This window comes from Geotrypetes seraphini, chromosome 9, assembly GCF_902459505.1.
Source record: "Geotrypetes seraphini chromosome 9, aGeoSer1.1, whole genome shotgun sequence".
NCBI lineage: Eukaryota > Metazoa > Chordata > Amphibia > Gymnophiona > Dermophiidae > Geotrypetes > Geotrypetes seraphini.
Genome location: NC_047092.1, coordinates 5925162 through 5939987, shown reverse-complemented (window position 1 = coordinate 5939987; position 14826 = coordinate 5925162). Strand labels below are relative to the sequence as shown.

Sequence of the window (14826 nt, the reverse complement as noted above, 5' to 3'; positions counted from 1 at the left end):
CAGTTCAACTGAGGAATCTTTTTTGTTCTGTTACACTGACATGAGTTTTGTGTTTTATCCTGTAGATTTTATTTGGAGTCAGGAAGAGCCACAGAACATGGGACCTTGGAGTTTTATAGCACCAAGGTTTGAAAAGCAATTAGCATGCAAGGTAAGAATTTCAGTGAAACAAAGGAGCTAGTCGCAATCTTAAACTGTGTAATCCTCCTAAGCAGAAGAAAACTGATGCATAAAATGCTGCCACTTAATTGTGAGCGGCTGGTCTGAAACTGCTGGAGAGGATCAGGCTGAGAATTAAAAAAAAAAAAAAAGGAACCCTGGCATCTGCTTTTGATTTCTTTGCTTCCTATTTGGTGAAATGTAGTCCCGAATGAACAAGAACTTGCAATTTTTCATGGTAGAAGAAGAGACATCCATTTGAACTTGATTCTTTCAGAATGTTAAAACAAAATGTGCTTTCTATCTTTTGGAGCCCTAATATAGTTGTAAGCAAGAATCAAAATAGCAATTCTAAAGCATCTGCAGGACTCCAAGTGAGAGGAAGTGTAGGATTGTTTCCTGATTTCTGTTGATGATTCATACATGTTTTCTTATTTTCAGGAAGGAAAGTGGTATATGGTCCTTTGATAGATATAGTAACAAATTGAAGAAAGGATCAGATGGTGCAAATTTAATCTAGTACTATAATAGAGAAAATCCCACTTAATTCGAGAAATGCATTTCCTTGATAATTTTTAGGTTTTTTACTATACGGGAAAAGGCCTCAGAGATGGAGCCTACGCGTAGGCTCCATCTCTGAGGCCTTTTCCGTATAGTAAAAAACCTAAAAATTATCAAGGAAATGCACTTCTCGAATTAAGTGGGATTTTCTCTATTATAGTACTAGATTATTTCTACCACTTGGGTTAGTTTATTTAGGTTATAGCACATTTAATCTAGCAATACATTTCATGGCTTATGTTAATACTATGGATGAGTTTGAAAAACTTTGGTAAACATGTGGAGGGCATGTCCATTTCATGTGTCACCCAAATAGACAAGGATCTTTATCTGCTGTCATTTTGCTATCACTCAAGAGGAACTAGTCCTTAGTCCACAACACATCTCACCCACGCACAACAGTGCCATACAAAAACAGCGGCCTCAGGACCACTGTATGCTCCTTTTATTCCTTGTCTTTTTTTTTTTTTTTTAACTTCTCACAGCTCACCAACTATCTCAAAAGAGCAGACCCCCACTGGCACTCTAAACTGTAGTCTGTGCCTAACAGGTGGTCAGGCGTACAGTTGAGGCTCCTCTAAATTCAGAAAACCTGGGGAAATGGGGGATGGGACTTGACCCTTTCGAGTGTGGCACCTTCGAAAGGGTCCCCCAAGCTCTATCTGGACAGCAAAAGGGACAAGAAAGATTCACTAAACCAGATCCAACAGGCCCAAAACAAACAGAATGCACAATCTTACCACTCCACCTGCTGGAGACTGAGAAAAGACTGAGTAAGAGGGACTGCACAGCCCACTTGTACTGAAGCCAAAAGTTATATCTCAGTCTCCACCTGCTGGCAGAGGAGCGTAAACCCATCTATTTCTGTGCCGGTCTGGAGGGACGCTAAAGAACAATTTTTGCCCCGGTTTAAGTGCCTATTGATCTCACTGGCTTCCTTAAATCCATTCAAGTAGTCTGGGCATGATAAACCATTAGTCTAACCTAGGACTGGTCCAAGGATATGTAACACCTGAGGCAAACCTTCAACCCTGCACTCAGAAGGACCCCCCCCCCCCAACACACATCTCTCTTCTAACCCCAACTCCCCCACTGTGGTATCCAGCATCTCTCTCTTTCTTCCTTTCCTCCTTCCATCTCAAGGTGTTCATTGTCATGCCTCCCGTCCAGTAGGGGGCAGGAGCCAGCAGGCTTGAGCATGTATGCCAAAATCTCGCCCTGGCTACGATGCATCTGCTATAGATACTGGCTGCCATTACCGTCATGGAGGAAGGGAAGTAAAACACTGAATACTTGAAGGAGGGATGCTGGAGAGTGTGGTGAGGCGCCGGGTTTGGGATAGGAGACCTGCTACAGAGCAAGTGTCGGTGCTGGCCCCTAAGTTGTGCCCTTAGTTCACCTAGTGGATGGGCTCTGGCCCTGGCATACATTCTGGCTGGAGACTAAACAACCAGCTGCATTTAAACTGAATCTTCAATATTTTTCTATCATTTCTGAGAAACTTGAAAACGACATTATAGGTCGAATTACTTAATGGTGTGGGCTAATGCAAGTCTAGCTAAACTTGATTGATTGTGTAAGAAGAGGTCACATTCCACTTCTAAGACCTGTTTACAACTGATACCTGAATTAAAATGTCTCCCAAACGTAAACCTGAAGTCTTGATTTTGTTTGTAGTTGCGCCTTGTGAGCAGACCTCCTCTTCCAGCACCTGCAGTGGGCATTGGAACTCTACACCATCAGCAGCAGGAAGCCATCGTCACTAAGACATTTACATGAGGCCTTTTTCCCACAGAGAAAAACAAAACAGGCCTGGGACTATTCAGTAGAGGAAACTCTTGCAAAAGACTGGCTGTTTTAGTTGAAAAAAAGTTTTATACATGGTATTGCACAGATAGGGGGCAACTTTTATTCCATTTTGCTGTCCTGGCCCTTCCTGACCTGAGTTGTGTTTTCATAGATTTACCTAACCATCTCCATCAAAGGATGAACCAGCAGTTGAAGGTTTACCTGCTGTAAGCTGAGCAATGCATGTGTGATATCTTGCGACTGCAGTCTGGGGTCCAAGATTCCAGTTCCCTGAGAACGAATCTAGGAATGCAAGAAATAATAGCATATTGACCCAAAACCCCAACCCTCGCCTGCAGTCACATGAGTCATAGACCTGGCGAATCTACGAGTGCATGAAAGCAGTGAGTAACTTACAGTATTCTGTAAGTTTTATGTGTAAGTGGAAGCCCTTGGTCAGGTGTCTGCTTTCTTGCATTTTTATGCACTAGACTAGAGGATGGTGCCTAGGAGCCCTGCTGGCATTTTCATGTTTAAGTGTGCACTTACACAACATGTACATGTTAGTATTATGTAATTTAAATAAGCGAAGGATGTGTAAAGGCAGAAACCCAGCTACAGAATTGCCTTTTTAGTGCTTGACCCTTCCGCTGTCTATCTTGGTTTTCTTTCTCTTTTGTCCTGGAAATTTCATTCTGGTTATCAGGCTTTCAGCTGAGTGTGATCTGGCACTTAATGAAGTAAATCATCCATAAACCTTTGGAATTGATCCAGGGCCGCAGCCCTTCCGACCCTACTTCAACAGGCTTCACTGGCTACCAATTACTGAACGGATTAAATAATATATCGCATCTTACATGCAAGCTCGGCTAAACCTCTCATAAGCCTTTTCATCAATTCCTTGTCCAACTCGACCAGAAACATCAAGAAACTTTTCTGATCCTCCCCCATCTCCTAAAAGAATTAAATACAAGCACACATTCAACACACTCGTCACCTGCATTGGCACAAAAACCTGATAATCACCAAAACGGAACCCTGCTATATCGGATTTCGGAAAAAAAAAACCCAACCCAAAAAACAACCAATTAGAGACTCTTCTCTTCGAGACAACAAGTACCTTGTTCAAATGCAAAGATTACTTCCTCATCTTATATAAACTATTCTTCTGATATTTCCTCAATGCTGCCCCGTAGAAGTCTCTACCTCTCCTTTTTCTGCCATCTATTTAGGCATAGAGTGACTCACAAATTGTAGATTAGATAAAAAGCAAGCAGTTGGTCCTGCACTGTGATTAATCAAATTTTTAGAGAAACTTGAACAGTGCAGGGTAAAAACTTCCTAGTGCTCAACACTAATAGCATGCAAATTATATGCACGCCATTAGCATTGAGTTAAGGGGAGGAATGTGCCTGGTGCCTGTACAGAAGAGTTTTGTGGTAAGCACAGCTCTTGCACACTTGTCCAGGCAAACCCAGGAAGTGAAGTATACATTGCCACTGTTAAATATAAGCTTTCCACATTTTTTTCATTTGAAAGCATATGTGAGCACAGAAAACAGGTGCCAATGTGTGTGTTACCTTTTTGGGTTTCCTCTGACTTGCACACACTCGCCTCCTGCTTAGGGGCTTGCTTGGGCTTCCTTTTGCTTCCAAATTAAATAAAAACCAGCAAATTTAAAAAGAATCACGGGCAATCCTTTCTTCAAACACCCTAATTGCCTATTCTGAGCCTGTTATTTTTTTCACCGGTAAAGGGGGGGGGGGCCCTTGTTTTCTGTGCTGTTCTCTGCACTTACACAGGTGCTAGTCTAGTATCCCCGTGTTTGGTTTTAAGCATTGGTCGGTAAGTAATTGATTGGCTTAACTAAGAGGCAGATGAAGCAGTTGCCTAGGATAGCAGGCTGAACAACTGCTGTCAAGACAACAATAAGCCCCAGTAGAGAGAGAAACTTAAAAGAACCAGCTAACTGCATTTTATATTCTATTTTCCAAATATCCCTCTTACCCTTATACCAGGGGTGTTAAAGTCCTTCCTCGAGGGCCGCAATCCAGTTGGGTTTTCAGGATTTCCCCAGTGAATATGCATGAGATCTATTAGCATACAATGAAAGCAGTGCATGCAAATAGATCTCGTGCATATTCATTGGGGAAATCCTGAAAACCCGACTGGATTGTGGCCCTCCACGCCTTATCCTGTAAATGACTATTGAAAATTGTCCCTGGCTGTGTAGACAAAACAAAGTAGAATATTTAAGAGTATGATGTCCAATTAACACATTTTTACAAATTATTTTGGGTGACTTTAAGTAGCAGAATTTCTGGTCTTGAAAGTCATGGTTTGATTTGATACACGGCACTTCCTGAAAAGCACAACAGAGCACTTTCTATTTAAACATTACTTTTATGTAAAGAAAAGGACACTCATTTTTAGAGACAGACAGGACAGGAGCGAATAAAAGAGTTGAGGGAGTGGGCAAAGATGAAAACTTTGCCCAGGGCATCTAATAATGTTATACTGGTGCTTGTAAAGACATTTAACTCAAGGCATGACACTAGCTGTATTGAGGAGGGAGGAGGATTTGTCCGAAGTTCTTATGGAACAAATTTGTTTGCACTAAGACAGATGTTTTTTGCTATTTGCTTATGGAAGTTCTTCCTTGATGCTTCAGAGTGGGCATCTCTCCTGGTGCGGGAGGGGGGGAGGCAGCGGAGAAAATAAGCATCTCTCCTGCTGCATCACAACAGTTGCCAAAAGCCAATCCTGCTTTTTGAAAATGGCTCGGCATTTTTTAAGAATCTACCGGAGGGCTCATTTCAATGTTGAAGGGCCCATTTGCATGTCTGTATTGGAGACTGCTAGAAACCTCACTAAAGATGGAGATAATCCCTTTTGATAATCCGCGTACAGGCTAAACTGTCAGAAAACACTTTAGCGGCGGCAAACTTTTGAGAATCTTGCCCTCTGTTCTTTCATTTCAAAAAAAAGACTTGGCATAGATGTCTCTTAAGGGGTTAATGGATAGTCCTACCTCGGCCAATCCAAAGACAGGATTTTCATGCTTTTGTTCAGGTTGTTATTGAGGATTTAGTAGAGAGATTACACTTGGTTTGAATGATACAAATGTATGTGATTTGTTTTCTTTTAGGGTTAGTTCTTTGCTAATAGTATTGAAACCCTGCATTTTTTTTCTAAAGTTAATATGTATGTTGCTAAGAGACAACCGCTCCAAAATAGAAACATAGAATATGACGGCAGAAAAGGGCTATAGCCCATCAAGTCTGCCCACTCTAATGACCCACCCCCCTGTCTTATAGAAACATAGAATATGACGGCAGAAAAGGGCTAAAGCCCATCAAAATATGAAAGAACCAACAGGTTAGGTTAGCTTCGGGACCCTATGTGGCAATCCATGCCTACACTGACATATACTGAAAGTTTAAGTACATTGAGTGTAGCGGCTGACAGTGATACAGATGTTAAAGGTCAGGTTTCTATTAAATGAGAAAAGAACAGTAGAACAAGTGTGGTTAAGAGGGAATGCATTTCCTATTTGGAACTTCAGTTGGATGTCTTTATGCATTTGTAGCTTTGGAAAGGTTCTGTGTAGTAAAATTTACATTTTACACTGGAAACTCTGAATGTCCTTTACTGAATCCTTGATCTGGGAAATAATTTTATCTCAAGTTAGTCCTATTTATTGTTGCAGTGGTTAATTCTGGTCTTAGTAAGAGGGAATTCCTGTCTGCTTAAAACCACTCCCAAGAATTCTAATTTAGAACCATCCACTAAAACCAGCTTTCTCCATCCCATACAGTTGGGATTTAACCCTTTCAGGACCAAGGGACATATTTGTCCCATAACTTTAAAATCCTATAAATTTTGATTGGGATAGTCTACAGTTCTAAATTTGATATGTACGGATTCCATATGATACTGCCTTTATGTAAACAAACTGGTTCCGACATTCATTCATTAGCGTCGTTGCTAGATTGACGAGAAGATTCACTTGCCACACTGTCCATAAGCCAGAAGTGTGATTTTTTTAAATAAAAATAATGATATTTCACAAAAAAAATCAATTTTTTGGCATCTGCAAGCCCTTTTTACCATAAAAATGTCGTCAAAACCACAAAAATTGGCCTACGATCCTTATGGTCCTGAAAGGGTTAAGGAAGTCAGTAAGTTTGAACAGTTTCCCTGGATGTCATTGCAGCTGATCATATGTTGATTTTGAACTGAGATCCAGTTCCCCTTGACTGATAATAAAATGACAGCAGATAAAGACCTGAACCCAGTCATTTCATGATTAAGTTAAAATGTTTTCTTTTTTTATTTTGAGGCCATAGACCTTCAAAGTCTACCTGGTACTCTCCTTAGGTTCCAACTCTTGGAGTTGCCATTGAAGCTCACTCCAGCCTCTCCAAACCACCTCCTTTGCTGGATTCAGACTGTGAGAGTTTGCTCATTCATATTCTGTGTTTATGCCATTCTTTTTTGAATTCTGTGGCTTAGTCGTCTATCTTTTATTTAATATTTTTCTGAGCCCATTAGCTACTCTTATAAAATTCTTGGGAATCAATACCAACTTGTTTGCAGATTATGTAACGTTCTGTACCTTCAAAGATGCTACCTAATCTTTCCTTAGTCAATACATCTACAGTTGCTTCTTGGTTAGACCTTTAAAATCCATGGGATCATTGGATGTGCTTTATCTCCCACAAGTCCTTCAAAACTAGTTTAGCTTTGCCTATCTCTTAAGCGCCCTCACATATATCATTAGTCCTCTAGACCAGTGGTTCCCAACCCTGTCCTGGAGGACCATCAGGCCAATCAGGTTTTCAGGATAGCCCTAATGAATATGCATGGAGCAGATTTGTATGCCTCTCACTTCCATTATATGCAAATCTCTCTCATGCATATTCATTAGGGCTAGCCTGAAAATCCGATTGGCCTGGTGGTCCTCCAGGACAAAGTTGGGAACCAGTGCTCTAGACCCTCAGAAATGCCACCAAGATACTCACATTTCATAGTATCTGGCTTTATGCATTTAGTCTTCACCGGGTCGCTCAATTCAATTTTTCATATTTTGAATTGAGTGTAGTGAATATCTTTGAATTCATAAATAGTTTATTATATAATTTATTTGATACTTAGCTTAGGTGGTCAAATTCTAAGGGATAAATATGCCAACATGTTTCACCCTGGGGGGGGGGGGTTCTTCAGGGCTACAATCCCTTAGGTAAAGCTAGTCACCCGCAACATGACCACCAGATTCCTGTTACCAACACAAGAGCATTAGTTGGCCAAACACTATGGTGCAAAAACTCTCCTGTTGGTCTTGGATTCTCAGGTCTCATGAAACCAGCACATGAGTTCTGTAGAGTCAGACTCAGCGCAGGCAGAAATAAGCTCCTGCTCAGTTTGCTGCATCAGCTATAACAAAGCAAGGTACAAGAATCCCAAGCACTAAAAGTAATTTTCTAGGCATGATGTCTCTTCAATGCATGGAGAGATTGGGACCAATCAAATTAAAATTCACAGTCAGGAGCCCTTTTAAAATGGCTTTTTATTTTTCTCTTGGCCCTGCGCCCAAACTTAGAGGAACTAGACATTGTCCTTTCTTTCTTTCTGGTGACACTTTGTTAGGCACAAAGAATCCTAAGGTGTTTTATCCCAGGACAAGCAGGCAGCATATTCTTAACGCATGGGTGACGTCACCGACGGAGCCCCGGTACGGACCTTTTTAACTAGAAAGTTCTAGTTGGCCGCACCGCGCATGCGCAAGTGCCTTCCCGCCCGACGGAGGAGAGCGTGGTCCCCAGTTTCTTCGTTTCCGCAGAGCGAAGACGCATGTTTTCAACGGCCGTTGAAAAACTAATTTTTGCCTTCCCGCTCGCGTATTTTTTCACTTTTTTTCCTTTTTTCTTATCGGATTCCCTTTATTTTTGTTTTCAAAAAAAAAAACTTCGAGTTTTCCTTATTTTTTCAGGCCGGCCCCGGCGGGGCCTGTTGCCACCATACAGGCCTCCGGGTTCGATTTTGCGGAGGCCGTGTTTCCATTCATGCCCCCTCAACCGGGTTTTAAGAAGTGCCAGCGGTGTGCACGCCCAATCTCCCTCACCGACCCACACAATTGGTGCCTCCAGTGCTTGGGTCCAGAGCATCGGGCTGACACCTGCACCCGCTGTGCTACGCTTAAAAAGCGTACTTTGAAAAATCGGCAGATCCAGCAAAATATTTTGTTTGGTACCGGATCTGCCATGGAACCGGCTGCGACGTCGACAGCACCACAAAAGTCGGCACCGACGACATCAACACCACCGGACCCTTCCTTGGGGTCGTTGGGCCCAGGTAAGCCGGCTAAGAAGCCTCCCACTTCCCTTGAGCGCCCTCCTGCCACGGTTGCGACACCGGCCCTCCCGGCACCGCAAACACTCCGCTCCGATCTCGGTGAGTGCCTCATCATCGGCCTCCTCATCGCCGGAGCGTAGAGCGGCACCTATGGTACCGAAGAAGAAAAAAGCGGTACCGGTGCCTCCCCTGGACGACCGCATCGCGGCCATACTCCAAACACAGTTACAGGAGCAGCTGCAACAACACCTCCAACAACTGTTGCCGGCGTTGCTGGCACCGCACCTTCCGGTACGGGACCGGTCCGAGCCTCACACTGTCCCATCGGTGTCGACCCCCTCGGTACCGATTAATACTTCCATGCCGGTGCTCTTGGCAGAAACACCTACAGTACATACCCGTGATGCTGCCGACCCTGTCCGGTCCCAGGAACGACATCGGTCTTCCTCACCCGGTACCGCCTCGGTGCGCTCAGGCAAATCTCTTTCAAAGACCCGCCATGCCAAGCCCTCCACACCGATGTCCAAACGTACGCACCCCGATGTTAGGGACCCAGATTTGTGGGAAGACTCCACTCACGGTACCGAGGAGGACGCTTCGTCAACCGACGAAGAACCCTCCATGACCGACACCGTCTCCAAACCAGAGCAATCCTCTTTCTCCAAATTCCTTAGGGAGATGTCAGCAGCTCTTTCCATTCCCTTAGAGTCCGACTCTAAAAAGTCTCAGGCTTTCCTCAATGCCCTAGACTTTGAGCAATCTCCCAAAGAATTTCTGAAGTTGCCCGTCCACGACATCTTACGGGAAACTTTCTATAAAAACTGGGAAGCTCCCCTCACGGTTCCTGGAGCCCCTCGTAAATTGGATAGCTTGTACCGGGTTATTCCAATCCCAGGGTTTGATAAACCTCAATTGCCCCACGAGTCCCTCCTGGTGGAATCTACTTTGAAAAAATCTCAGGGTTCCAGTGTATATGCCTCCACCCCTCCTGGCAGAGAGGGAAAGACCATGGATAAATTTGGTAAGCGTCTTTTCCAAAATGCCATGTTAGCCAATAGAGCCAACAACTACACCTTCCACTTCTCCTTCTACATGAAGCATCTAGTGCAACAGCTCTCCTCCGTACAGAAATACCTTCCTGAACGTAAGGTCCCTCTTTTCCAGCAACATATTTCCAGCCTCCTCCAACTCAGGAAATTCATGGTTCGCTCCATCTACGACTCATTTGAGCTGACCTCTCGCGCATCTGCCATGGCGGTGGCCATGCGACGTTTGGCATGGCTGAGAGTCTCTGACCTGGACATTAACCACCAGGACCGCCTGGCTAACGCACCTTGTCTGGGTGATGAACTCTTCGGAGAGTCCCTGGACTCAACAACCCAGAAACTCTCAGCACATGAGACCAGGTGGGACACTCTGATTAAACCTAAAAAGAAGACTCCACCTGCTCGCACCTACAGACAGCAGTCTTCATACCAGCGCAGGTTCTCGGCCAGACCTCTCAACCCGCCTCAACAGCAGCCTCGCCGACCTCGTCAACAGCATCAATCTAAGGCTCGCTCACAGTCTCACCAACCTGCCAAGCCTCTCCCTCCGTCAAAACCATCTCAGCCCTTTTGACTTTTTCCTCCAGGGCATAGCCAGTCTCCCATCATCATTGCCTCTTCCTCAGCCTATCAGAGGTCGCCTCCAAATCTTCCTCAGCCGTTGGGAGGTCATCACATCAGACCAATGGGTCCTCAACATCATTCGCCACGGCTACTCTCTCAACTTCCAGACTCTTCCACCAGACAATCCTCCCGTAGAGTCTGCTTCTCACTCCTCCCAAACCCCCCTCCTCCTGAGGGAGGTCCAATCCCTCCTTCTTCTCAATGCCATCGAAGAGGTGCCTCCGGACCAAAGGGGTCAGGGATTCTACTCCCGCTACTTCCTGGTTCCCAAGAAGACAGGAGACCTTCGTCCCATCCTCAATCTCAGGGACCTCAACAAATGTCTGGTCAAGGAGAAGTTCAGAATGCTCTCCCTTGCCACGCTTTACCCTCTTCTCTCTCAACACGACTGGCTATGTTCTCTGGACCTCAAAGAGGCCTACACTCACATCCCAATCAATCCGACTTCACGTTGCTACCTACGGTTTCAGATACAGCACCGTCACTATCAGTACAAAGTGCTACCTTTTGGCCTCGCTTCATCGCCCAGGGTGTTCACCAAGTGCCTTATTGTGGTGGCGGCCTTCCTCAGGTCTCACAACCTCCAGGTGTTCCCCTACTTGGACGATTGGTTGGTGAAAGCACCTACGTCTCCACTTGTGCTACAAGCCACTCATCACCATCTCTTTCTTCCATCTCCTGGGGTTCGAGATCAACTACCCCAAGTCGCATCTGCTTCCCACACAGCGACTTCAGTTCATTGGAGCAGTTCTCGACACCACACTAATGAGGGCGTTTCTCCCCTCCGACCGTCAATGGACCCTGCTCCACCTCTGTCGTCAGGTGCTCCTTCATCACTCCATTCCTGCCCGACAGATGATGGTCCTCCTGGGCCACATGGCCTCGACGGTCCATGTGCTTCCTCTGGCACGACTCCACCTCAGGACACCTCATTGGACTCTTGCCAACCAATGGTCACAGACCACGGATCTTCTTTCTCATCCCATCTCTGTGACATCGTCTCTTCAGCAATCTCTTCAATGGTGGTTGAACTCCTCAAATCTTTCCAGGGGTCAACTCTTTCATCTACCCCCTCACTCCATGATCATAACCACGGATGCCTCCCCCTATGCGTGGGGAGCTCACCTGGGAGATCTACGCACCCAGGGACTCTGGACCCCTCAGGAGCGTCAACATCACATCAATTTCCTGGAACTCAGAGCCATGTTCTATGCTCTCAAGGCCTTCCAGCACCTTCTCTGCCCTCAGGTTCTTCTCCTGTGCACAGACAATCAAGTCACCATGTACTACATAAACAAGCAAGGCGGCACCGGATCTCGCCTCCTTTGTCAGGAGGCTCTCAGCATCTGGACCTGGGCCACGGCCCACAATCTCTTCCTCAAGGCTGTCTATATCCAGGGCGAACAGAACTCCCTGGCCGACAATCTCAGCCGCATCCTTCAACCTCACGAGTGGACTCTGGACCCTTCAACACTCCACTCCATCTTTGCTCGCTGGGGCACTCCGCAGGTGGACCTCTTTGCAGCGCCTCACAACCATCAGCTGCCCCAGTTCTGTTCCAGACTCTTCTCTCCTCATCGTCTGACCCCAGATGCATTCCTGCTCGAGTGGACGGATCGGTTCCTCTATGCCTTTCCTCCACTACCTCTGATGTTGCGGACGTTATCCAAACTCCGCAGGGACAGGGCCACCATGATTCTCATCGCTCCTCAGTGGCCTCGCCAACACTGGTTCTCCATCCTGCTTCAGCTCAGCTCCAGGGAGCCCATTCCTCTTCCTGTGTTTCCTACTCTACTTACGCAGCAACGTCAGTCTCTACTGCATCCCAATCTGTCTTCGCTCCACCTGACAGCTTGGTTTCTCTCGGGCTAACCTCTCCAGAGAATCTGTCTCAGCCTGTCCGTCGCATTTTGGATGCCTCCAGGAAACCGGCCACCCTCCAATGTTGCCATCAGAAGTGGACCAGGTTCTCCTCTTGGTGTCTACTGCATCATCACGATCCCACCTCATTAGCGGTGGAAACTGTACTGTACTATTTGCTCTCTCTGTCCGACGCTGGCCTCAAGTCTACCTCAATCAGAGTCCACCTCAGTGCCATCACTGCGTTTCATGAGCCTATCCTCGGAAAACCTCTGACGGTTAATCCACTGGTTTCCCGGTTCATGAGAGGCCTCTTCAATGTCAAACCACCTCTGAAGCCTCCTCCTGTCGTCTGGGACCTGAATGTGGTTTTATCAGCCCTCATGAAACCCCCTTTTGAGCCTCTTGCCACAACTTCGCTCAAACTTCTAACATGGAAGGTGCTTTTCCTCATTGCCATCACCTCTGCCAGGAGGGTTCAAGTTTAAGTTTCAAGTTTATTTAATGGCTTGATTAACCGCCTTAAACAAAGTTTCTAAGCGGTGTACATTTAAAAAGTTACATTGATTGGGTAACAAAACAGTCCATACAATTAATAAATAAACTTAATATGCTAAAATTAACATTGTTAAACACAAGGTAAGGAGGGATGAAATACAATTTATAAAGTACAGAGGAGACATTAAGGGAAAAATACAAAAGGGTAATAAGACAATTGAGGGGAATAAAATAAGCAGAACAATAAGATAAAAGATTAACTTGCAAATGCATCTCTAAAAAGGAAAGTTTTTAATTCGTTTTTAAATTTTATAAACTCTTTCTCCTCCCTTAAAAACATTGGGAGGGCGTTCCATGTCTGCGGTGCCGTACAAGAGAAAATAAATTGTCTCCTTGTATTGATAATTTTTAGAGAGGGAACAGATAAAAGATTTTGTTCGCTAGATCTCAAGGTTCTCTTTGCAGAATAAGGGATAAGTAATCTAAATAAAAATGCTGGGGTCTTATTATATAAAGTTTTAAAAATAATTGTACATAATTTATGAGTAATTCTATGCATAACAGGAAGCCAGTGAGCCTTTTTAAGGAGTGGTGTTACATGATCAAACTTTTTGGATTTCGTTATTAATTTAATTGATGCATTCTGAATAATTTGTAGTCGTTTTATTTCTTGTAAAGCAATTCCTTTAAATAAGGAATTACAATAATCGATTTTAGAAATCACCAGAGAATGAATAAGTATATTTAGTGATTTAGGACAGAGAAATTTAGAAATAGAACGAATTTTCCGCAATCTGTAAAAGGTAGTTTTCACAATGCTACTGATATGATCATGAAAGTTGAGTTTATTATCAAAGATTACTCCTAAAATTTTAATATTTTTAACTAATTGAAGAGGAACATTTGAAATTGAAATAGGAGTAACAAGAGGAAAACTATCCTTCCAGGGAAAAAGCATGACATTAGTTTTTTTAATATTAAGAGCTAGTCTGTTTTTGTCCAGCCAATGATGCACCTGATCTAATTTCTCATTAATGGCCGAAATTTCATTTATGTTGTTATTAGTTAATGGGTGCAATAATTGTATGTCATCGGCATAGGCAAAAACATGAAATCCAATGGATTGGCATAGTGTCAATAAAGGAGCCAAAAAAATATTAAAAAGCAAAGGTGAAAGAATAGATCCCTGAGGAACCCCATGTGTAATATGTGAGGGTAAGGATGAAGATTCATTGAAAATAACTGTGGATGTGCGATCCTTAAAGTATGATGTAAACCAGGTTAGAACTTCATCTGTTATCCCTACAGAATGAAGTCTATCAAGGAGTAATTGGTGATCAATCGTATCAAACGCTGCTGAAAGATCAAGTGAGGTTAATAGCACCGATTGATGATGATCTAAGAAGTAGTTAGTTAGTGAGATGCATGCACTGGTCGCCGATCCACCGTTCACTGTTTTTCACCATGACAAGGTGGTTCTGCGTACCCATCCTAAATTCCTTCCCAAGGTGGTCTCGGCTTTTCACCTCAACCAGTCCATTGTGTTGCCTGTCTTTTTCCCTAAACCCCATTCTCATCCTGGGGAACAGGCGTTGCACACGCTGGATTGTAAGCGTGCCCTTGCATACTACCTTGACCGTACCAGGGCTCACCGCTCGTCCCCTCAGCTCTTTCTGACCTTCGATCCTAACCGTCTAGGTCGTTCTGTCTCTAAACGGACGCTTTCCAACTGGCTTGCTGCCTGTATTGCGTTCTGTTATGCTCGGGCCGGTCTCTCACTGGAAGGTGCTGTCACGGCCCACAGGGTCAGAGCTATGGCTGCTTCTGTGGCTTTCCTCCGTTCCACGCCCATCAAGGAAATCTGCAAGGCTGCCACTTGGTCCTCAGTTCACACGTTTACTACTCACTACTGTCTGGATGCCTTCTCCAGACGGGA

General features: G+C 44.5%; 1 protein-coding gene across 2 annotated transcripts in view; it reads left to right on the top strand.

The window, feature by feature from the left end:
* Nucleotides 1–3611, top strand: part of DHTKD1 (dehydrogenase E1 and transketolase domain containing 1) — a 63386-nt gene extending 59775 nt beyond the window's left edge. For both annotated transcript variants that reach the window (XM_033958692.1, XM_033958691.1), the window contains exons 16-17: nucleotides 66–151; nucleotides 2398–3611. In XM_033958692.1, the coding sequence (XP_033814583.1) occupies nucleotides 66–151; nucleotides 2398–2499 (188 nt within the window). In that variant the 3' untranslated portion in view covers nucleotides 2500–3611. The remainder of the gene's footprint in view (nucleotides 1–65; nucleotides 152–2397) is intronic.
* Nucleotides 3612–14826: the final 11215 nt, after the last annotated feature.